Raw genomic sequence first — 26,070 nt, 5'->3', positions numbered from 1 at the left:
TACTACTTTTTAGAGAAATTCACATTCTGCTGAACCTTTTACCTCTAAAAACTTACCCCTAGAACAGTAAACAGCAGGGTAATGAAGAAAAGGAGAGGTCTCTGTCCCATGCAACACCTGGTAGCCATTAAAAAGAATTGCTCCTGTGCCATCTGACGAACAGTTCTGGAAATCATTTAAAGGAAATATTAAATACAATCTCCCTATCTAAACAGAACATTTAAAAAATAAATTAAATTTGTGCTTATCTGCTTAATTCCATTTTCCAAAACTGCACATAATGTAATAAATGGGAATACTTTAATTATTCACTACCCATCATACTGTTTCTCCTTGTAGTGAAATTTTAGACACATGAATTACTATTACAATACCTGTTCCACAAATTAAGTATTTAAAGACAAAAGAGAAAGAAATCTATCAGCACCTAACCACTAAACTTTCACAACTGCCAGCAAACATTGGATAATACAATAAGCAATCTGCAACCCTAAATAAATTTCTCCGTTTTTTCTAATCAAGCACCAGTTCTGCCTCAAAGTCAAAATAGAAGTACCCTAGTAAAAATGCTCCTATTTACCACTACAGCAGTTTGTTAAACATCTATGAAGTGATAAAAATTTATCATTAGTAAGAAATGAGAAAAAATGACACCCTGAAAATTCAAGTGCCTAGAATTAAAGGAAAGTCTCCATCTAAGAACTTAATTTAACCACTGGAATAATGTGGGAATGGATAAGCTTAAGGAAAAAAAAAAATATACTGAAGGTAAGCCCTTTTCTTTCAAGTTGTAAGATTAATTGCATGAGCACAGTATCTTGTAAACACTGTCAGAAACAACTCGGCTTGGGTGTGGAGAGAATACAAATACATGCTGTTGTTTATTAAAGTATGTCAATGTATAAGAAACTGAATTTTATAGTGTCTTTTTGGTATGGCTGTCATTGTTTTCTGCCCAAGAGGTCACTGTGGAAAGCACACTAAAGATTACTATCTCCTCCAGAGTTCTTTCACGTGCAGTTAATTGTGCTTCAAATATATGCATGAATGACCACGAGGCCAGAGTAAAGATGCACCTAGCGCAGCATCTCGTCTCTGGTATACACCTAGAAGGTGCACAAGATGAAAGCATGCAGTGACACTTCTCCAGAATGTTCTCTCGGCTTCTAGCCATCTGTGGTTCAGAAAGACTACGAAAAGCTATTTCATAGCCCCCACTGGACATATTCATCAAAGAACCCCTCAAACTATTTCCAAACTGAAGGTTTACACTGCTTAAATCTTGTGCTCAAGAAGTTCTTATACAAAGAGACACTGTTCTCTATTTTATTCTCCCTTTTCTACTTCAGATTTTAAAGGTCTCTGTGGTATTCTCCTCCCACCATTTATCTCTTCTCCAATACGAAGTGCCGCAAGCTATTCAGCTGTTTCTCAGATGGAAGTAATTTCAGAGCTTTGATCTCCTTTGTCACCCTTCTCTGATCTTAGCAAGCACTACTATATTGCTTTGAGTTGCAAAAGAGTGTGGGGTAGAGGGAGTCTGTTTTGTTCTTAATAATAACTGACATTTTATGGGATCTGATTGCTGCGCTGACATTTCTATAAAACTTCTCACAGAAGTTTCTTTCAAGATGCAACCCTTCAACTGCTTGGGACACATCACAGAGGCACTCCTCAGGTTAATGCACTTAAAGGCAGAATGAAATAGATAAAGGTAGTATTTTCCTGAAGTGAGAAATGTGACCAAGGAAACATATACTTCACACTGTTATGTCTCTGAGAAGCATGCAGTATTTGAAGACAAGTATCATATTTTCATGAGGCTATAGCAACCTAAAAGCTCTTAAGGAACCACGGGAGGGACGCAACTGCCTACATGCAGGCATCTACTGTCATGTTCAGGGCTCGGTTCTGGGGCCAGTCTTGTTTAATATTTTTATTGATGATCTAGATAAGGGGATTGAGTGCACCCCCATTAAGTTTGCAGATGACACCGAACTAGGTGAGAGTGTTGATCTGCTTGAGGGTCGGAAGGCTCTACAGAGGGATCTGGACAGACTGGATCCATAGACCAAGGCCAAGGGGTTGAATAAGGCCAAGTGCCAGGTCCTGCATTTCGGTGACAACAACCCCAAGCCGCTACAGGCTTGGGGAAGAGTGCCTGGAAAGCTGCCCAGCAGAAAACGACCTGGAGGTGTTGGTGGACAGCCAGATTAACCTAAGCCAGCAGTGTGCCCAGTTGGCCAAGAAGGCCAACGGCATCCTGGCCTGTATCAGGAATAGCGTGGCCAGCAGGAGTAGGGAAGCCATCGTGCCTCTGTACTGGGCACTGGTGAGGCCTCACCTCGAGTACTGTGTTCAGTTCTGGGCCCCTCACTACAGGAAGGACATTGAGCTGCTGGAGCGTGTCCAGAGGAGAGTCACCAAGCTGGTGAGGGGCCTAGAGAACAAGTCATACGAGGGGAGGCTGAGGGAACTGGGCATGTTTAGTTTGGAGAAGAGGAGGCTGAGGGGGGACCTCATTGCCCTCTTCAACTACCCAAAAGAAGGTTGTAGAGAGGTAGGTGTTGGCCTCTTCTCCCAAGGGAATAATGACAGGACCAGAGGAAAACCAATTACCGTGGAGAGCAATAACTGCTCCAGTATATAGTATTAAAAATTTTGAATTCTGTTTCTCAATTTGGAGGTAGCATGCTATGAGGAAACAGTTGAAGTTCCATACAATTTCAGCCTCTGAAAGAAACAAACAAAACCCAACAATCCATCTGATCTTTTCCAGAATGATCGTATTTGTGAGATCTGAACTTGATCATCTTCCTTGTCTTTTATGGTGGACCAAAAACATTTTCTCACATGCATATTTTTGCTCACATTGTTTTCTGATTGAGGACAAGAGATTAGAGAACAATAGCTGAACATGGAAGGATAGTCAGAATTCTGTCTGGTATTTGCTAAACTATCTCTGAACTGGAAACCCTAAATTTGTTTCCACATTAGTTCAGAAGAGGGAACTTTTTTATAGCTTATTTCAACTTCACTGTTTTAATTTTCAAAGCGGTCTTCTGTTTCTACTCATATTTATGCTATTCTAACCCTCATGTAATAATGACTAGTTGCATTCTAAATGAGATTATCATATACATTGGAAATTCTACAAGTATATGAGAAAAGAGCTCAATGGTTAGCTTCTTGTACTGACAATATTATGTGGAAAAATGGTTCATAAGTTCAGCTCATTTCCCATTCTAGTACAGAAAGAAAGCAGAGATAAGGAGCTGAGCAGCAGTCCACTTAAAAACCCTGAAAAATTTTATCCCTTCTGATCAAAAAAACCAACAAACCAACCCCTTCCATTAATGCTACTCTAATTTTTAATGGGCAAAAAAGCTAACATACCTGGGAAATTAAGCCACTGCTGTTCAGCCTTGGGCTGACATGCCAACAAAACATGTGGAAGGAGAAGCCCCAGCTTAGGGGCACATCTAGTTTCTTCCAATATTTTAGGAAGAAAAGTACAACAGTCAACTATTCATTAGGCTTATCAATATGAAATAGTTGGGATTCAAATTCAGCCAAAGCTCAAATCAGCAAGAAGAGTAACCATTGGAAGAAACTGACAAAACCATAACAGATATTCCCATCTGTAAATCAAGACTGCAGGTTTAGCTAAGAAGACCACCTACCTCCATCACAAACTGTGTTAGATAGAGCCTGCACAATGAAAGAGACTAAACTGGTCAAGATTTATGGATTTAGAAGTTCCCCGTTTGAACGAATGGTTCACTTCCTTCGCAAAATACGACCAGAACAGAAAAATCCTCACAAAATCTGCAGTTTTCAAAGACTGAAAAAGTGCAAACAAGCTCTTTGGTGTACATTTGTCATCAGCACTATTCTGTTTGTCAAAACAGGCTACCTTGCTAGTAACCATTTTAATATTTTATATGGTGCTGCAAATGCAAAACAGACTAAATTTTTTGTAACCAATTAACAGTTAAATGTACTCATTCTATGGGGTTTTTTTTGGTTGGGTTTTTCTGGTTTTTTTTTTGTTTTTTTAATAAGTAAACATTAACACTGCTGTTCTTAAAGTTCCTGCAGCGAAAAGGTGTTACGGGCACAGCATTTTTAGGATCACAAAATAGATTCATAGTAACAAAAGAATATCCCAGTATTTTCTTCTTTCAGTTATTCTTAATGACAAAATCCTGGCCTATTAACCCAAACCAGTAAAAGTGACAGCAAATAAGAAACTTTTAACCCTGACACCTGATAAACGGTGGCCGAGATAAAAACAAAAGAAGAGATCTATCTAGCTGTGATGACAGCTTTCCAGCCCATGTAAACTGACAAGAATCTCAGTTTATGGTATTCAAAGCTTAAAAGGGTTTAAGACTATTTCATAAGAGACATGTCACCTCAGAAGCAGACACAGAAGTTTTAATGTTGTAATACTGCCAATAAATAAGCACAGAGATCACACAGATTTGGCCACTATATCAGATGATAACCTTTAAGTTCTCCCAAGATGATTACTTGTGCAAACACACTTCTTAATTTACAAACTAAACCTGAGAACTGCTCACTGAACTTAATATGCAAAGAAATACTTCTGTCTGCAAAGTGTTGATACCAAACTCTAACTGTGATATATAAACAAATGCTGGTGAACACTTGAGAAATGTCACTTACATTTCAAGTACAATGCCAGGAAGTCAGATAACTACAGTGAAATTTATTATAAAAAATATTAATAGTTACTTACAGTGGTACAATTAAGATCATGTAAAAAAGCCACAAATTTGATAAATCTTTGGACCCACATCAAAAAAAGCAAAAGATGGGGCAGCACTAACACTTGCCCATGCTATTCAGCTGTACTGGTACTCCAAATTTGACACGTTGCCAACATACATTTACCGTCAAAATAGTAACTTGATATCAACTGTTGACAGCTTTAAAAATGAAATTTAGCGATTTCTTACTCATCAGCCTTGAAAGTTACCAAAAATAATGAAAGACAGCTTGTTTCACTTAATGTGTAAAATTACAACATACATTTGTCAGCATGTTTTATTAAATTTATCTAATTTAAGTGATAATAACAAGCTTCAGTGAACTTGAAAATCCAACATCTTTTATCACAGGTTGCAAATTAATAAATCTTGTGGGATTCTGACAGTAACACTTCACATTTTCACTAACAATAGTTGGTGAAATAGTTGCAAATAGTTCATTGTAAAGAGATACTCTGATGATACTATTGACCCTTTTTTATGGTTAATATTCCTGAACATAAGACTTTTCAACCTGTTTTATCTAAATAAGTAAAAAACCCAAAACATGGTGCTGAAATTCTGACCCCAACCATCTCAGAGCACCACAATCTGACTCCATTTAAAATGTAGTAAAAGGCTCAGACAATGTCACTAATTTCTAATCTCTGTCATTTCCCAAAGAAACATTGAAATACTCATGAACAACAGTGGCAGTATTGTACAAAACTGGAATTAAATCTTTAGTAACAGCTCAAAGCTTTAAGTTTAATAACAACATACAAAAACTTTCCACCTGGATGGCTTCTAAAATACACACCCCAATACTTCACATCACAATTTCAGATGGGCCAAAAACCACAAGACACACATCATACAGATGCATGTATCATGCAGATGCTGCCTAAGGAGAACTGCAGGAACAGCCTGGACATCACAGGAGACCCCTGAACTCTATGACAAAACAGCAAGACAACTGAACCATATTGCTCTTGACAGCTCCTGCTGGTTTTCCCTGTCCATCTGTCCTACAACAGTGCTAAGGGTTCCACTAAGATGCTGCTACTGCCCCATATGACAGCTCCAATGCGACAGCTCTACATAAAACATGTGAGTCACATGAAGACTCACAAGTGTACCACTCCAATGCAAGAAAACCAGAGCATTAAATCTTACCTTCTTCTTCTCCTCAAACTGCTAGCACTGTATCTTGTCTTTACTTATCAGAAAAAGTACAGGTAAGCTCTTCTATACCTAAGTCACTTAAATATTCTAATGTAGAGAGTATTCACATAATTTCTGAAAAACATTAAGTACCTATTATTTTATTCTAAATAAGTTGTTCTAAAGCCATCAGTAGCACAGTATCAGGCATCCATGTGGCTTGACAATATCCTTCTTATGGGTACAAAGAAGATGTAGCTGATAGAGCTGTTACTTTAGAAGAGGTATCCAAATTACAGAATTATACTGCTGAACAATAAATTAAGAAAACTGCAGAAAAATCACTTAAATAAGAAGTCACTGCTCTGCATTTAGGCTTTATATTAATTTTGAATTGTAAACTAACATATGTGATTAAAAAAACCAACAAACAAAAACAAACCACCACCAAAACTTACTTGCTGTGACAGTGCAATAGCAAATCAATGATAAATGTCTGCCATGCTTTTTCTTTACTGAGTGCATCCAGTGCCGTTGGAATCAAAGCAAAACACAGGGTCATCACCTCCAATGCTTCACAGCAAACTTGTTCATCTTCCATGTCTGGTTCATTTCCTGCATTTGTCTGTGAAAATAAATAAGAAAGCACAAAGTGGGTCTAGGAAAAAATCCCAAAAAACCCAGCTGGCTCCAAGGTATACGCACTACACACAAACAGAGACCACAAATTTGTATACTAAGTGATTACCAGTGCCAAGCATTTTATGTACTCCACTCAGATGTGATTCAAACCACTATGCACAACTAATTTGAGCAAAAGCTTCTTAATACTGCTAGAATTTATTCAGTACTTGACTGTTGTTCAGAAATACGAAACAGGTCCAACAAATTTCAAACAGTTGCTGTGGAGACTTTGGAAATATGAAAACATAGTATTTCTAATTGGTACATAGGTTATTCTTTATGAGAAAGACTTGAATCAAGTGATTTGATTTTTGTGCCTTTTCCCAAGATAAACACTTTGAGGAAAAAAAAAAAAAAAGCAAGCCCTCTCCTCCATCTAAGCCAAAATAAATTAACTCAAAGAAGTTCTGAAGAAACTGAATGCGAGCAGGTTTCAATCTTAATTCATCAGTAATCATGGCTGCAAGCTAGCAACATTAACCAGAGACATAAAGTAAGTATTTGCTTTCTATATGGAAAGGTTATCAAGATTAAGTAGGCAGAAAGAAGGGATGACAATGCAGAAGGGGCAACTAATTGTAAATGGCAGCAGAAGAGGACAAAGTATGTCTCAGTCTGGCAACAGACACCATTTTGTCTTTGCACAACAGCTAAAAAAATCAGAGACAGCCACTACCGCTGCTGTGTCAGGATGTGGTAATTCTGACACATCTCAAAGATACGAAAGTAAAAGCAGAATGCTTTCAACAAGTTCAGGACTGAAGCTGCTCTGCATTGAAGCCCTGTTTAGGAAAGACAGTTCTTTCTGCATGAGTGCAGGGATCTAGTAGAAAGGCAATGGGCATTTTATACTCAGTGAAGCACTTCCCTGTACTCAGGCACATGGAGCTGACAGGTCAGTAAAGCAGCAATATTTCAGATGGGTATGGGCCTTCTCTGAGCTAATAAGAAAAAGGTGGTTTGATACCACTGAAAGTCGCACATAGTCTTCTTCACCCACTGAAGGACTCCTATACAAGAATTTTTTGAGGTAGGAAGCAGAAGACACTCCATTAAAAAAAAAATGCTCTCCAAATAATTTATCTTGATATTAAAGTTTAATTGAATTCACCAGTTAAGTTCAGAAGTGCTCAGAACATTCTTTCAGAAGCCATACTTGATTGGACTCCTCTGAAGTGCCTCTTAAAAAACCATTTACGTGATTGCCATTCATGCTTTTAGGAATCCTGACACGTCATTCTTAATTCCATAAAATCAGTCTGCTTTTGTTCTTAAACTATGGTTTAACGACAAATGTCTGCCTCACAGACTTAGGAAAATGCGCTTATGACCTGTGAGTTAAAAGGCTAAGGTTTAGTGGTCCAACTTAGAAAACTGAAAGCATTTTCCATAAAATATTTTTTCCTCTAAGCCAGTGTTTGCCATTCACCAGCGTATTCAATCTTTATAAAACTACCATAGAAGTTATTTCCTCTCACATATAACTAAACAATTCTCTTAAATTAAGAACATGTCTTTTCTTGCATCATATTCCTCTGTTTCTGCAACACTTTCCCCTTTTTAGTTTCCAATTTTTCCCTTCAGTTTTTAGTTCCCTCTTGTTTAGGATAAACCAAATGCACCTACCTTTTATTACAAACATCCATTACGTGTCAATAAAAATAAAACCCCACAAAAAAAAACCCAAACAACTTTGAAGGATCATTGATAACACACAGCTTAAATGTCACCCTATTTTAAAACTTCAATTGTTTGCAAATATTTTTACAGAACTGTACAGTTTTCAGCCCAAAATGTCAGAAAAGAACGTTTAGATATATTTTCCTTTAGACGTATTTTCTCTCGTGCACTGCTGCTCCATATACATCAAACATACAGGAGAGCACATCTTCATGTGCCCAGACTGTCACACTAACTAAATCCCTTTTTACATGCAATTTTATCACACACCCCCCCCAAAAAAAAAAAATCAAACCAACCCAAATGTATTTCATTAAGTTATTCTCACAGCAATAGAAGCAGATGCCATTATAGCACTACATAAACTAAATGCAGTGGTGTTGCATTTTCCTAAAGTAAATAATTCTTCCCTCTAATCGATCATTTAAGCAACAGCTAACACACCAAGAAAAAAAATACTTCCCTATATATTCCTTTCCTTTTACTCTCAGGTAAGTATTGATTGATTTTATAAGGAGAATTCTATAACTGGATTTTGTAAAGTGAGCAAGTGAGAACGCTGAGTGAAGAAAATTTTTAAAAATCACTGTTATAACACAGATTATTATTTCCTGTAACTGTAAGCAACATTCGTTAAACACAACATGTGTGATAACATACTAATATATACAACCCCCAACTCCAAACTGTGTAAAACACATGTGAAACCATGAAGGTGTTCTACATACATATCTACATTATAAAAGGAAAGCAGCCATACAGGATTAGCAATTGTTTAATTTTAACAGTGCTTCAGTGCTAATTTCAGGTATCAGCTCTCGTTTCTCGTTCTAGACCACACATATGCTTTAAATCCACTCCTGTAGAATAAACCTTTTAAATTTGAAGATGAGAAAAATTATCATTGCAAAGAAGTGCTTATTTCATATTTAGATAGGGCATCTAACTGGACTGAAAACATATTACAGCAGCTTACAGAACTGGTGCATTTTTGAACTGACATCAGATTCAAGTTATAATTAAATAGTCACCGAAAAAAGGAATTTGAAAGAGAAGATTAAACTATTGTATGACAACTGACATATACTAGACTCAGAAATACATTATCGTTAAGATAACTACCTACAAGCTCATCACACTGCAAAAGCGTGACCCCTTTGTAAACAAAGGAACAGTTATATAGAGAAGTTGGTTAGGAATTCTTACCTTTTCATAGATTTTACTAATTTCTTCATTCGAGCTGAAAACCAGCTGAACTGACCCACAACCTGATGCCCAAACAATTTTTTGTACTGCCCTAATAACACAGATATCAGGGATGTATTTTGAAGCCTGAAAAAAAGAGAAATAAAACAAAAGATTAAAATGCAGTTGCAAATAACATTACAATGGATTCTAAATTCTCACAAATGTCTTTATAGAAAGTTCAAAATTTAACAATTTAAAATTTAACATAGAATTTGTCTGTAGAGAAATAAAGATGCTGTATCTTGAAAAGTATTTGTACTTCACTTACGTAATATTTCAGTTTTTAATAGAAAGTTGCATGTATTTTAGATATATTACAGAATCTTAAATCACATTGTTACAAGTACCAGGAATTACAAGTGAACATTTTTGATAAATAACCAGCAACTCTTCAATTCTGAGTAATATTTAGCAGAAACTATCAACTTCAATGCTAAAAAAATCCTGTGTTGGGGATAAAAACCCAACAAACAACCAAGCATGCATCTGGAAGGCAGCCAGCCTCTTAAGTAATGTAACAAGCTGAAGTTATTTTAGGGTTAGTCCCTCCATGATATTTATTGTGCCAGCTGACAGCTAACAAACTAACGCTTATCAAGTATGTGATTAATACATAAAGGGATTTTTCTATATTCAAATTATACAGGATTTAAAATTAATAAGAACACAGATCACATATCTTATAAATGCAGACTTAGTTTTCAGTATTTTTGATATGGTCAGAGTTAACATACTACAAGTGCCATTATTTATAGTTCATATCAACTTGCAAAAAAATCAAAACCAACTCAAACCTATCTGGAGTCTATATTCAAAGTAGAGCTCTCAAAAAAATGGGCAATCTTTAAAAGTAGACAGTTCTCTAAAATTTCAAATTCCATTTTTCTAGTGTTCAGATTTAATAGAAAAAACCAGACTCTAAGAAGCTTAACTAATAAGCTACCTGCATCAGGAAACCTGAACAATGTGCATTCTCACTACTGATATGGACATTAACAGTAGTTACAAGAAAAATAATAGGTATTTCACCTTTGCCGCAAGGAAAGCAACCTTACAAGTAAGAGCATCACACAGAGAAAGAACATTTTCTTTTAAATCTCATCGTAGTTTTAAAATCTTGAAGTACTCAATTTTTTTGAAAAGGTGAAGTATTTCTTTCCATGCTGTAGTCTCCTGTTTGGCCTACGCAAACCTTGTCAGATTTATTTTTTTAAAAATCGTGTGGTCAGTTGAAAAAAGACTCTTTGACCATCAAACCATTAAAAGAAAAAATAAGTCTTTCAAAGGCAAACTACAATTCATATGAAATACAGATCTACAGTTTTCATAACTGCAGAAAATTACAGACAATAACAGCAGTACTGTGTAGAGTTTTGTAAAAGATAGTCAGATTTTGTTTGCTTTGACATGCCTGGTGAAAGACAAAGATTTTTATTTTTTTTTAAGAAGTCCTCCAAAAAGGAGAAAGGCACAATTAAAAACCTTTCTTCATACCCCACCTCAAAAAGCATTTCTTCTGTGGAAGGAAGTTAATTTAAATCAGAGTTCAAATGGCTGATATCAGACATACAATCACCTATGGATGCAATACCACCACTAACAGAAGGCAGATGGTTCAGTCTTGCAGTCTAGTACACTGTGCTTTCCTTAGATACTGCTCTTTCTTCAGAAGAAATAATGTACTTTTCAACATTAAGACAGCAATACTATACTACTTTTATTTAGCTAGGTCAGAACTGTTTTGGAGATAGCTTTGCAGAGATTTTGTACAGTATAGACAAACAATATTCACTGCTTAAACACTGGCAATGGAGGGATCCCAATTCACAGTGGAAGAGGAAGTTGCAGCAGTTCTGATTTTAGCTTCTGCTGAATTCAGCAGAAGTCAATAATGTATTCACTAACATGACTCATAATTCCAAATTCAAACGGGGTTTGGTCATTCCATACAGTGCATACAGATAAAACTATTATATTTGCAAAGCACATTGTTTGACCCTACACCAAGCTCCCCAATCCAGTTATTCACCCATACCTTTAGTGCATTTTCAGTATCTACAGATACAGAGGCAATGATTTGAGACCTTTATCTTTCAGCATTTAAAAATCATGCTCAATATTTAAAAACTCCCTCCCATTTTCTGTGTTTCTCTTCAAGAAGAGAATGTCACTCAGAAACCGAAACATTAAGGACAAAAAAAAAAAAGTATCATGAAAACATTTTCAAAATACCCATTAACTTCCTTACATCTATTGCATCAAGTTTTTGAAGTTCAGATTTAAGTGTAACAATATTCACAATCCATTAAAGAGCTTGGACAGAACCTGCCTAGTTCAGGTAAGCCTCTTTATGCTATTAGACAATGAATTTAATAATTGCATATGGAAACAATTCATTAAATACTTCCAATTCGTTAACAGCTTATGAACCATATGTACATTACTTAAAATGTCTCATGACATTTTAGAAGGAAAATCCATGTCTTACAAAGCAATATGTTTAAGGATTAAAAAAAAATACTACAGGAAATAAAGGTGATACAGAAAAGAATTCACTAACCTCATCAGATATTTGCTGTGCAAGACGTATTGCTACATTTCTTAGCATGCATTCTGAAGTTGGATTAGGAATGTTTTGTAGGGCATTTTGTAGCACCACTGCCTGGTCATGCGTAGCCTGGTTTATCTGGAAGAAAGTATTTCTTATACTTATTTTCACATGGAAAAAAGAAAGCAAGAAGATATGAAAACACAAAGTCACTCGGAAAGGTTTGGTAGAAGTAGTAAGATCTTGGAAGGAAAACTAATGACAAACTGAAAACACTTAAATCCTCTCATTTTCAAATAGAAGCCACCACATCTGAAGACACTGTATGGCAGAGTGCACAATCATAGAGTACAGGTAGTTAAGAGGAGAGTCACAACATTAGTGCTGTTGTTTTATGCTCTAATTATAAATAGGAAGTAAAAGAAATTCAGAGACACATCCTTCAATAGACTCAACAGCTCAAAGGAATCAGAATTAGCCTTTATGAACTAGATATACTTGAAAATACAAAGTTACCTGTACTGACAATCATGCAAACCACTGAAAATCATATATAGAGCATGTAGATCTCACTAACTTTTCTATATTCAGAAAGAAACAGGGTTTAGTAAGTTGATCTCTTTCTTAGAATCATTAGACAACATTATCTGAAAGTACTGAGAGTTCCTGACATGCATCGCACTCAAAGAGACTGTCAACAGAAAGCAGACAGATGTTGCTGCAGACAATATAAAAACTGGACTACACTGCTATTTGCATCACAAGAAGATTTATATTACCGGTGAAATTGTACTTGTGCCTTCCACAACTGGTTGACAAGCTTCTGCTACAGCTCGAACATGGCCATATCCAATTGCTGTCAGCAATAATTTGGCTATTTTCAGAGCATTAAGGTAGGCACCCCTTCGAGTTTCCATATCTGCATTTGGCAGGAAGTTATTTCTAGTCAGCATGCTCAATACGAGGGGCAAGCCACCACTTTTTAAGAAGTTGTATTGGAAGTCACTGGCATCTTCTCCCAGAGGTGCACTGGCAGGCATTAACAAGGCATAGACTACCTGTAGAACAAAATACAGCGTTAACTAACAGAAATGCACTAGCTTGAATAGAGATGACTGTATATGAGACTATGCTGGAATACTCCTGTGACAGCATTCGCCAAACACCACTTTATTCCAGAAAAGCATTAAGTATTTTCAATTATCAATTTCAAACCAGAATTTCATCTTGTGCTTCCATAACACTACAGAATGACTTCCAAAGACAGAATTGAAGATTTTTAAAGAATGGGCAAAGAAACCATTACAAACCTCTGTTAGATACAGCACTTGTGAGGCAGAAGGACCAAAGAATAGAGAATCAAGGGATGGACTAAGGCTGCTTTCCCCAAGCTTTGCATGATCTAAACAAATAGCTCTTAGTTTCTCAACCGTAGTGTTATCTGCAATAAAAACACAACGTATAAACATTTCATAACACAACTATTCCAGAACAAGCCAGTAGTATTTACAATTATAAATCTGAAAAATTTTAAGCGTATCAGAAAAGTTGCAAAAAGTGTAACTGACAGACAAGATCAGACTATGAAGTGTTCTGTAATGATTATTTTTGTAAGTACAGAAGTGATCTAGTAAAGTAGTGCTACAAAAACACTTCTCCCTATTTTCACTGCACGGCGGCACTGAACCCTGGTACCAACTGCAAACTATGCAACTTTGTATGACACACAAGAAATAACTACTTGGGAAATACATACAATCCTAATTAGGGTAACAGTAATGATTTACAGTAGCAATAAATTACCAGAAAGTGGAAAAAATCCCCTACCCCCCCCAAAATTATTATACAGGATATTACAATATAAAACACGTTAAAATGAAGTTTTACCTGGTGGCATGAGCTTCATAAGAACACGTGCTCCATCTCTAAGAGGCGGCATATTTAGGCTACTGCCCAAGTCTGCAACTTGCCACAGAAAAGAGATGTATCGAGGATGCAGTGACATGATCTTAAAATAAGCAAATGGGAAAAAACCCACATAAAGATCATTAATTACAGACAAAGTATAGGGAAAAAATGCTTTTAAACTGTTCATTTCAGAATCTATGTATATGCTTACCACTCCAGGCAAACAGCTTTCAACTTCTGGATTCGGACCATCACTGTAGTGATTGCCGTGGTTGCCCGGAGAACCAGTTGAAGAGTCTGAAGAACTATCTGGACTTGAGGGCATATTAGAATTGATCTGTGTAAGCTTAGCTGTAATTAGCTGAAAAACACAATCAGAGTTTTAATACTATGCAAAAATGAATATTCCTTACTAAATAAGCATCTGATATGGCACAATACAAGGAGGAGGAACATGACTGTTTCACAAGAATAAGTGATCCCATGCATGGTTATTTTTCAAGCATTTACAAAAGGGAAGGAACATCTCAATTGATGTAAATTATCAACCTGCAACACGTACCGTTTTATCTTTGAGATTCAACTGCCCAATTAATTTTCTATCATCTGCAGGGTCCACCAGCTCACCACCAATGAACAGCTCTACTTTCGTGTGTGCACTATTGGCTTTAATACGATTGAGAATACAACGCCGTACTTGGCCAATCGTGTCATTTGTATGAGACCAAATATCCAAATCTTCCACCTGTCGGCCTTGGTTTGGAAAACGAACTACCAGTGTGATATGTTTACCACGGAAAGCTCTGAAAATAAACAAACCAAAGTTATTTTTGCCTTCATTAAATAAATTATTTTCCTACTGTTTCTTTTCTAGCACATATTTCAACATTAAATTCTTACATATGGTGGTATACTCTAGCGTAAGATTATTTTGTGAAGGCACTAGCAATTATGCAAACATAACACACAGAGGAACTTTCAAGAAGCCACACTCCGCACAAGTGCATTAAACATGTTCGGTTAGGATCACTGACAGAATTTCAGAAGTCTCTTACGATGTTTTAGATCTTTTCTCTTGCTTGTAATTTCCTCATCAAAATAAAGGTCAGACTCCCAACTATGTTTTGCTTTGTTAGCAAAACAATTCAGTTTTAAATACACCAAGATCAGAAAGAAAAAAGTTATCAGTTGACCAAATCTTAATGCCTTCTGTCAAAAGCTGATAAAAGTTTTATATTCCATTTCCTACTTTAAAAATCAAAATGCTTTTAAGAAATTCAAAGATGTCAAAAACAGAAGAAACACTTTCACACCAGCAGTGATCACACCTTGCAGGATGGCAGGGAACTCACTAGCAAAAATGTGCCCAGATAAACCCAACAAACTAATCCCATGAAACAAAAGGAAGCAAAAACTCCTCATAAAAGCTTACTAACAAAACCTGTGAAAAAGTTAGTCTAAACAAGTAGCCCATATTAAAAGATGCACCTGCAATCGACAAGAGGATTTAATTAGGACTAATGAATCAATATATACAATAACAATTCTGTAGGAGCATTGCAAATTACTGACGCATCATGAAGAAACAATCTCTTCAATGTTCTTCACAAAATGGGCACTTAAAATATGGGGACAACAAACCCCCACCATGTCTAAAAATGTTAGCTGCATCATAAATCCATAGCAATCTCAGTGTATTCCTTAGGTATTTTGGAGACTTTCTTCCCACAGACAGCAACCACTAACACTGGAACATTTAAACAGTCTTCTGTTCTGCTTTCCTCTCTCAGGAAATAAAGCATTTAGCTTGTGAAAATATCTAAACGACATTGGATTCAAGTGTTTCCTTTTTCTTTGTACTAAAGAGAGTTAAAGAAGGAGCAGCTAGGACTCAAGCCTAGTTTTTACTCAAGGACAAGTATAAGAAGAGTGAAGGTACACAGAAAATAAACATCTTCAAAGTGGTGTTGTCTTCTTCCCCTTTTTATGAGGAACTTACAGAAAATAAATCACTTAGAGGTAATCCTAAATTTAAACTTGCAAAGTTTAAACAACTCTTGAAGATGAAGATATACATTAACAATGTATTTTTTGTATGACAGGAGTATGAAAAACAAAGAAGGTTTGCCCATGCTATCTTAAAGAATGGTATTGCTTTTAAATAATTATCTGAAAAAAAGAAGGACATCAAAAAACAATCTAGCTACAAGGTTCGTTCTGCTAGTTATAGAACAGAACAAGTTTATTCTCAGGTCTGCTGTCCCTTTCACATATGCCTGTATTTACCTGATCTTTCAAATGTATTTTTTTTACTACAGATCAGAGTTTATTAGAGAGATGTATTAGCAGAGAAAATGGAATTTTGAAACTCTATAAATACATTTCCTGAATAGAAACCCTTCAGGATCACAGAGATCTTAGCAAGATTTTAGTTAACAGAAATCAAAATCAGAGTAGTACATTTTCACACATACCTTGACATAGGCAGAATAGTTCTCTCTTCGTGGTAATCACTGTCACATTCATTTATGTACTCTCTTAAAACAGTCAACACTCTCACCATTCGTATTGCTTCTTGTCTTGCACAATTGATACTGTCTTTATCTCCATCCAATACACATAATGTATCATAGGAGGCTTTTAGACGATCAAAACAGGACTGAATGAAGTCTTCGTGAATCACTACCTAATTACATTAAAAAATGGGTGCAATTACGAGAAATATTAAAACCCATCTTTTTTGGCAGGAAAATCCAATGATAGAAGTGAAAAAAAAATACAAAATTCCAACCAAAACCAGAAAAGTTACTCTATAGACCTGTTTGATTCCATTTTAGAATAAACCCCCACTGATAAGTAGCTCTTATATAGTGCGTGCTTCAAAAATCTTCCATGTCATCAGCAGCTGTAACTGTACAGTGCAAACTTGCACTTAAATAGAAAAAGTGAAAGTTTGTACAAAGAACACTAAGTTGGACTTTCTCCTATTCATTTCCTCAGACTACTTTAAAGAATCTCTAGCTGACCATCTAGCACAGGTTAACCTACTATACACTAGGAGTGAACACAGAACGTTGACAGACCACCAGAACAACTCTGTCCCTCCCTCACTCCCCTCCCAGTCACACAACCCAGTTCCAGATAGATTATATTTCTGCACAAACTTGAGAATGGGTTTTGATCTAGATTCAGTATAGCAGCAGCTGCAGCAAATCTCTTCCTTCTAACATCTTGCTCCTGACCTAGGCTGGCATATGACCTATAGCATCACTGTAAGAGGTCTGCAGTGCCTCCAGGTAGCAGTCTGCAATAAAAACATTAACAGTCATAGATACGGCAGTAAACCACAGCCCAGCAGCTACTTTCCTTAGAGGCAGCTCAGGAGCAAAGGGGTTCCCAGCACACTGAAACAAAATACTTGTGTGCATGTTAAGTAAATCCAACACCTCATGGAACTGTCAGATCTAACTATGTGCAGATGGACAGATCTACACACACTTAGTAAGCCCAGACCTATAGCAAGAAAGAAGCATACAGCCCATCTGTCACTACAGTAAGATATAGCTTGAGCGGCTGTAAATGCACCACCTAGAGCAGCTGTGCTGTATCTAGCAGACTGGCAGCTCTGAAGACTATAAAAGTGGTTTTCAGGACAAGTATGAAAAATGGAGTTTTGAGAAATATAACCGGAAAGCTACCAACTGGAGACTGTCTGGAGGACAACATTCCTCCCTAGATTTGTGAAATCCCAACAGTTCACTTCCCCCAACCTTTCAAAAATTCATTATCTCTTCTCTCTGTATACTGAAACGCAGCTCCCAGCAAATATTAACGTAGGGAGAAAATACCTGATTTGCTACAGCTCAGCTTCACCATTATATGGAAACTCAGTGACCCTTTGTAAGGGACATGACATAAAAAAAGAATAGACAACAAGTTCAGTGTTGTCTTATGACAACACTCAACAGACACATCCAGTGAACATACTAGTACAATAAGTACTACAACTGGAAGTTCAACAAAAGGCTTATCTAATTATATGATATGAACTGTTTTCTGAGTAGAAAGAGCAAATACAGACCAATTTAATATAAAAAATTTATCAGAGTTCTATCTGTAAATATCAGAAAAGCCTCTTAATTCTGCATGTTACCACAACCTCATGGCTGGACTTGGGAGTATACTCTCCAAAATGTGAAAACTATTCTCTGTTTTCAAAGCTTTCATGTATAAAAACATGACCAAATTAAATTTTATCACAATTTTTCTATCATATTATATTACATTTTTCTTGTTGCTTGTTTTTTTACCTGATTAACTTGTAACCTTGGGCCAAGATTAGTATAGATCTCTTTAAGAAGGTCTATTGCTCTGTTTGCGATGTCATCATTTCCCTGAATCACAACCTAGCATAATGGAAAAAAAAAGCATTAGAATATCTTAAAACTTTCTGGTATAAAATGTAAAACTGAAACAACTACATAAGTATCCTGACACAATAGTATGTCTAATTATTTTATGAGGTGAAAGTGACTAAAGTGCTTAGTCACAAAATACAATCAATACAACTTACACTGAAGTTCAAGAGTCAAAATTAAGAATCAACCAGTTCAAAGGAGTTCAGAGTTAGCAAAAAAAGCTGGTATTTTATGAACAGAATGAAAGTAGTGTTTATATATTGACCTTCACATTACATTTCTACTTCCACTAATTTCAGAGAATAAGACAACTCTTTTTTCAGATGCTTGAACAATCTACATCATCAAAGATTTAAAAACAGAATTTTAAGATATTTAAGTGGCCTGAGTGGGTGGAAGGGGGACAGGCAAATGAGTTCTGTTGCTAACCTGATAATCTGTATTTTAATAACTAGTCACCAGGTCTGAAAGCAGCCCTTACAGACAACCCCTGTACTAAACTGAAGCTTCATGAGTTCTGTCATGCTGCCAAACGGCAGGGCAGATCCAAGTAAGTCGATTCCCACAACTAAAACATACTAGTATTAGTGGGCACTTTGTACATAAACTGTGTGTGAAAACTTATTTGTATAAAAACTGTGATCTGCTTTGACTTTAACTATCATCACCAGGATTACAATACCTAACCCTTCAACAAGCTATAACCAAAATTACTGAAGACTGCTGCTTTATATACGGCATGTTTTACAGAACACATCCACGATAATCATGCCACAATGTGCTACTGTGAGCTCTTGAAAACTAGAAATAGTCTGAAAAAATTAAGTATTTAATTAGTTACTAATGTTTTTCACCAACAGAATTGGCAAGCTTCAGAAAGCTATAGGCAAAAGGTTGTAGATGTAAGAGAAAGAATCAGACCAGTGACCACTTAGGCCTCATATAGAATCAGTCCAGTCTACCATATTAGAATGAATGACATGAAATAGCTTATGAATTGCACAAAACAAAGTTTAGTCGTAATGTGTGTGTGTGTGAGACAGAGAGAGAGAAACCTACAGATAATTCACCTGGAATGATCCTCTCTTCTTCAACAGCGTCAATAATTTCTTTATCTTATGCAAACAAAAATATACTTGATGTTTCAAATAACAAATAGCATTTAGTTTGGAAGAAGTAGCTTTTTGTAGTTTCAGTCTATAACTAATAAATTACACATTCCTAAAAATATAAAAAGAGACTAAGACTTAACCTTTCAGATGTTTCTTCCAATTAACTTACCCTCCAAAGGTAGTCTAATCCTATTAATTCCAGATCATCCATCATATAGGCTCGTCTCTTTGCTACTAGCTTTCCTTCTCGACAGTTCACAGCTTTGAAGAAACGTTCAAAACATTTCATTCCATTTTCTGTTAATAGGGAAGGATCCAGCTGAAGCACATTATTTTCAAAGAAGTCCTTATTAATGTCAGGGTCTAAGTCTGGTTCATCCCCCATTAGTTTGGAATACCATTTAAAACAGGCTTCACGATCACAAAGATAAACCGCATTTTCAGCTAAACACTTCCATATTTGCTTCGCCTGAGGGGCACAGAGCCACAGCTGACCATCCTTCAACAAAAATCTTGAGCAAAACAAAGAGACAATTAACAGCACTGTCTAGTAGACATCTAGAGTTACAATTCAGTCAAAAGTACAGGCAAAAAGCTGAATATGCATATTTTACATATATATAAGCATACGTATAATCCTGAAAATTAAACTATCAGTCCAACCATAATTAGCCCCATGATTTCTTACTAAGTTGGAATGGATCCAGACATTATAGTCCAAACAAAAAAGGAATGAAATTCGGAAAAACATGTTTTCCACAAAAATACCAAGCATTGTTTACATATTATATAGAAACAAATGCACATTTCCTAATTTAACTTAATTAAATTTAAACTATTCAGTTTAAAAGTCAAGTCACAATGTAAGAGACTAAATTATTTCTGCAATCATTCACTATGTTTTAGCACCCACTTTAGCAAAATCACAAAATAAGGTATCAATTCTATGGAACAGAGTCAGAAGGAGAAGTCAATGTACTGGATATTTTTCCTTTAAATAACTCTTTCATTTTTGTTAAATTATTATTAAACAATTATTAAGAACTTAGATTCTAAAACATTAAGAACGTTTCAGGAAGAACAAAGGATAATCAAAGTTCTTCAGAATCATTTTTCCGATTCAAAAATCTTTGTAAAAGAAATCAGGGACTAATTTATGGCATTGCTTTTCAGGAATTTCTATATTTGCTATGTATTTTCAGAAATATTCTACATTTGACAGCCATTGGACTTCATTACATCCTTTACATTAAAACTAGTAAACTTTAAGGAAATGACAATTTTTAACGTGCAGGAGTGCTACATTAAGTCTGCTATTCAATATGCTATTGTACAATTTCATTGAACAGTTGTTTAACGCTTCGGTTTAATTCATAAAAATTCTCATTAAAATTTTAAAAAGCAAAAAGAAAAAACTGCAGTTAGAAAACAAGTAAAAAAATACTTCAGAACAGTTTTACAATTCCTGTATTTTTACTTATTTAAAAAGGTTAAAACCGAGTAAGAAAAAGCCAAGAGAGAGAGCCTAAAAAAGCATTAACATACTGCAGCTCTGTAACGAGCAGAGATCCTTGGTTTTCTTATTTTACTCAAACAGCAGCTGATCAAAAGTCATGCAAATATTTTTTTTATTCCAACCTCTTCCTAGGTTGTCTGGAGCTGAGCCTTAACATCAGTGTCTGACACAAGTATACGTTGGTTTATGATCATGGATTTAAGTCTGTGATATAACAAGTAAGGACACATGGGCGTATCCCTACATGGAGCATTTTAAATTTTCAGCTAAGTCACCCCAATATGCATGTAACTGCATCAACATGCACTTTCTATTCAAGTCAGTAGGGTTATGCACACAGACAGAATAAGCCCATAGAAACCTTAGTACAGAATCAGAGCCTTGGATTGCAAAGTTACGAATAAACTTTATTTGAATATTCCAATACTAGCATAGAAGCCCTCTGGGAAAAAAACCACAAACAAACCAAACAAAAAACATTCAGTGTATTTTTGCATTTGAGTTTTGAAATAAGTTAACACAGCAACTTAAAACTAGATAAAAGAAAGCGATAGCAAGGTAATTATTTTTCTTTCAAGTACTTAAAGCATTCTCACAGAAGGTAAACAAATGATCAAGTTAAAACTAACCGTAAGAAGTTAAGTCGCTCCTGTACTTCCTGCACATGACTGTATCTGCTTCCTGGTCTGACAGTTTGAGGATCATATTCACCATGCTCTGCAAATATAAAAAGTTTTATTAGACAATACGTTCAGAAAAGACATGCTGACTCTCAGAGACAGGACATGTTTGAAGATTTGTTGCTCTGAACATAATTAAAACCACTCAAAGAACAATAAATTTTCAGTACGGTGTGCAAAAATAATTTTCAGCAGCCTGCTACCAGTTAGCATTTCATCCTAAATTAAAATGGGTATAGGAAAATATTACTGATGTCTGTAATCAAATCAACAAAACTCATACGCATAGATATATGTGCTCATTATTCAGTATAATGAAAGCATTACAAAAGAATTAAGAACCTGCACTCTACTTAAATTTTTTTCTTATTTCAAGTAGACAGTTTCAAGTCAGAAGTCAGTTAACCAAACATGTAATTCAGATTATTCAGTGTTTTTTCTGAGATTGCCTCAGTTTTGTTACAGAGCATCTTTTCCAAAATTTCAGTTTCCCATTTCTACAGTTTTTCCCCTCCACAGGAAATCACAATTTCTGTTCTTTAACACCATTATAAGTAGCTACGTATGTAACATCACTTAGAGGAGGGAAATATACCACAACTTTATTTACTGCAAATTTCCAAGTAAAAAACCCAAATGCCTGTAATACTGACAAGCTTGGACAGAAGTTGAGTAATTGGAAACTAAGGCAAAAAGTTAAACTTTTATCGGCATTTTCTTTAACCTTAAGAAGGCAATAACCCTTTATAAAGGCGGTATGATAGGAAAGAATACGCATTCGTGAATAACAGGATAATAGGAACACTGTTCTCTATCACAGAACACAAATATGGAAGCCTTCCAGGAAAATAAAAATATGGCAATTTTAAAACTAATATAAGAAAATAACCGCAAATTACACAGTAATTGTGGTGTTAACTGCCAAAAAGATCTGCGGGCAATTGAATATATTTTTCCTATAGGATTTGTTTGACCTCTGCTGTTTGGATGTTTGCCTTGAATTTTCTCCCTATGTCTCATTCACCGTCTCCAGCTCTGCTTAATTCTACAGCTGTCCAGTTCTTTCTTTCCATTCTCATAGTCTTCCTTCTTCTCCTTTCATTTATTCCCTTCCCTCCCTTCTCCCCCTCACCCACCATCTTTTTTCCTCCTCCAGGAAGGCACGGAAAGCAAACTTCACAGTGCTCTCTCTCTGTTTTGCTCTATTTAGTACATAAAACTGAAACTGAAAGAGAAGTTGCAGAGGAACTGCGTATTACAGTCTTAGTACAGTATCTGGAAAAATAGGAGATATTTTCTGAACGGCCTTAACCAGGTAATACAGCATCTAGTTAAAAAAATCCACACTATTGTTCTTTTGTTCATCCATGAGTGGAAGTTCTGCAGCAGCTTCGTCTCAAGAAAGCAAAATTTAATTGTTCTGTAATTAGATTCAATTTAAACTCTTTGCACACTTGTAATAACTATTGTGCTGAAGATGCTTATATTACTGCTTTACAGAGTCATTACAGTTGAGGAGGGGCAGTGCAGAGGGATGTGGTTTTTGGCACAAGAAAAGAATCATGCAAGACATCAGCTTAAGTTTTCAGCCAAAGTAATCAACAATTTGATAGGTAAACAATATTGTCAAAAATGACCTTTGACTTCAGAGTCTAAAAATAATTGAAATTAATGAATAACAGTTAATACATTAATAATATGTGTAGCCTATTTTTGGACAAAGATAACACAGCATCAGAATATAGTTGTTGATTACATTTCCTCCATAACCCTGAGGCCAAACCCCAGATTTCATAGCTGGCTGAAGTCGAAGAGAAGGAGAGAATCACAGACTCTAGGCTACCCATAGAATTAAGATGCAAAGTTTGTTGCATTTTGCACCACTTCAGTAAGTTCAAGAACACTCCAGCAGCTTACAGAAGTTACATGAAATAATATTTGTTCTATTTCACCTTCCCAGAGAAGATCAAGCCTAAGACAGTATGGCTTGAGAATAGAACAAAGCATTTAGCATTATTTTAACATTAATTACTGCAACCCTATCATTAATTAGGAAACTTAAATTAGGGTAAAGCCCTTCACGTATTCCTGAGAAATGTAACTGCAGTATGCAGATTTAGCTTAAATGTCATTCTCATTGACCTATACGTGGCTGAAGCTATCCTCTTCATATAGCACCACTATTCAAAACTACTCTTCAAGGACGTATTTTGGGCATCTTTTATCAAGTATGCCAAAATTAAAGGAATTCCAAAATGAAAGGTGTCTAGGCAACTCACCTAAGCACTGGAAGACATACACGTGCTTTCCAATGTGCAAACATCCTGTCCTCTCTGAACAATCTACACTGAATTCCTACAAAACATACTATCATTTTTGTCATGTAACTGAATGGCTGGTAAGATGTTATGATGTCAGTATAGAACAGTCCCTAGTTCCAGTCAGTAACGTAGTTGTGATGGAATGTAAAACTCCTCTAATTTCTGCTAGCTTAATTCTCTATATAAAGTACTGTGGTCCAGTCCAAGGAATTTCTTGGTCCATCATTCTCCTTCACTTCCCTGCTTCTACCTCAGTAGCTAAAAGGCTAGTGCAGAATAACAGTGTAGACTCATCAGCAAAGGGCTGAGTTTAGCCTGAAATACATAAATACTAACATGATGTGCTGCCAAAGTGTTGCTGATAAATGCAGCAAGAAAGCAAACTAAACAGAAATGGACTTGGTTGGTAAAAAGAAACGGTGTCCCTGTGGTGTAAAGTCCTTCTCCCTGACAAATTCTAAACACTGACTTCAAAGAGAGGTGATTAAAAAACTCCTCAAAGGAGCCTACAAAAACTCAAAACTAGAAATGGGACAAAATCCAAGAGTATTATTACTATTATTAGGACTTTTCACAAAAATAGCCATGCTAGCCTAAGTAGGACAAGGCAATGTTTATTAATCCACAGAAAAACAAGAGCTGCCACTTCCCCATATTCTGCTGGAAAACACACCACATTTTCAATCATGAAACAACAAGTTTACATTTTAAGTTTTTCTTGCCCAATCAGACACCACAAAGGCTATCAACCCCACAGATGCTCGAAAATTAATCAAATAAACTTAATAGTTACTTCATTGTGAGAATTTGCTTTTAACTCCATTTTCAACTGGAGTCTTCACACATTTTATGAGGTGATTTTTATTTTAAAACTTACCTTTAGCATACTGCCTCATGCTTTCCATATAGGCAGAGAGATTTTCTGCAACCAATGTAACTAGGGCATGATTGTGCTGAAGTTGATTGATTAAGTCATGTCGGTAAAACACATGGGGACTTCGCTGAGTTTGACTGAAATTAAAATACAAGTGTTATAAGAAAAGCAGAGAAGTCTTGCACCTAACAGTTCAGAAATCCATCTATCCGTATTTAGATTACAAAAGTAAACTGCAGAGAGAAAACACAGAGCTTGGGTCCAAAACTCACAGGCCACCAACACCATCACATTCTAGAAATTAAGAGACTAATCCACCTCTTCAGAATAGTGTCAAAATACCTCTACTTCTGTATATCAGAGCACTGGTCCTATCCGCATAAACAATGCAAACTTGTGCTGCTCCTCCATGGTAAATAGTGGGGAATAAAAAGGGGGACAGGGTGGGTGGAGAAAAAAAAAGAGGTACTCCCTGTTGTATTGCCACTCTGCTGATCCCATAGCCTACCCTGAAGAAATATAAATGTGATTTCAGAAGTGTTCTCCTTTCCTTCAACGCTTAAGCAGACTCAGGAATTAGCTGAATGGATTACAGGTAGAAACTCTAATCTTTCCTAGGAAAGAGGGTCTCCATACTAGATGACCTACAGCACTCTGCAGTATTGCTACATCTTTAGAGAACTGCCGGGAAGGCAAGAAATCCCAGTTCCAGCATCAGCTGACAATGATCTTGCAGCTGATAACCACATTTCACTGTACATGTAACAACAACAGATAAATTGATTCACTGGGCCAAAGATCACTGTCAATTTGTGTTTAAAAGACAGAAGCCATCAACACCCTTCCAATAATTTTGTTATCTACAACCAACAGAATTTGGCCTGCTAAGCACAGAGGTTTTCAGATGATCAGATTTCATCATATGCAGAGCTTTCCAAAAGAGCTTGAAAGAGGCACTTAAGACGCAAATCATATTTTAAAATAAGGCCCAGACATTTGTCAGAGAAAACAAAACGGATGGAAGCATGAAAGAAGAAAATATACAGGACTTTATATACCCAAAAAGAACATCCTGTTTTCAACTTTGAGAAACTTTCCAATTACACATCATTCCATCTCCATCAACCCTCCTTGCTCAGCAT

The 26,070-nt window shown here is 36.0% G+C and overlaps 1 protein-coding gene across 5 annotated transcripts in view; it reads right to left on the bottom strand.

The window, feature by feature from the left end:
- Positions 1 to 26,070, bottom strand: part of USP9X (ubiquitin specific peptidase 9, X-linked) — a 100,989-nt gene that overhangs the window by 25,406 nt on the left and 49,513 nt on the right. For all 5 annotated transcript variants that reach the window (XM_014938074.1, XM_014938075.1, XM_014938079.1 and 2 more), the window contains 14 exons: positions 24,932 to 25,065; positions 21,683 to 21,770; positions 19,707 to 20,049; positions 18,318 to 18,413; positions 16,482 to 16,693; positions 14,570 to 14,810; positions 14,219 to 14,368; positions 13,987 to 14,107; positions 13,410 to 13,540; positions 12,879 to 13,157; positions 12,112 to 12,237; positions 9,510 to 9,635; positions 6,398 to 6,564; positions 57 to 165 (listed from right to left, as the gene is read on the bottom strand). In XM_014938074.1, coding sequence (XP_014793560.1) covers positions 57 to 165; positions 6,398 to 6,564; positions 9,510 to 9,635; positions 12,112 to 12,237; positions 12,879 to 13,157; positions 13,410 to 13,540; positions 13,987 to 14,107; positions 14,219 to 14,368; positions 14,570 to 14,810; positions 16,482 to 16,693; positions 18,318 to 18,413; positions 19,707 to 20,049; positions 21,683 to 21,770; positions 24,932 to 25,065 — 2,323 coding nt within the window. The remainder of the gene's footprint in view (positions 1 to 56; positions 166 to 6,397; positions 6,565 to 9,509; positions 9,636 to 12,111; positions 12,238 to 12,878; positions 13,158 to 13,409; positions 13,541 to 13,986; positions 14,108 to 14,218; positions 14,369 to 14,569; positions 14,811 to 16,481; positions 16,694 to 18,317; positions 18,414 to 19,706; positions 20,050 to 21,682; positions 21,771 to 24,931; positions 25,066 to 26,070) is intronic.

Source organism: Calidris pugnax, unplaced genomic scaffold (assembly GCF_001431845.1).
Source record: "Calidris pugnax isolate Ruff unplaced genomic scaffold, ASM143184v1 scaffold25, whole genome shotgun sequence".
Taxonomy (NCBI): Eukaryota; Metazoa; Chordata; class Aves; order Charadriiformes; family Scolopacidae; genus Calidris; species Calidris pugnax.
Note: the sequence above shows the minus strand (reverse complement) of the source record. Positions and strands in the feature narration are given on the sequence as shown.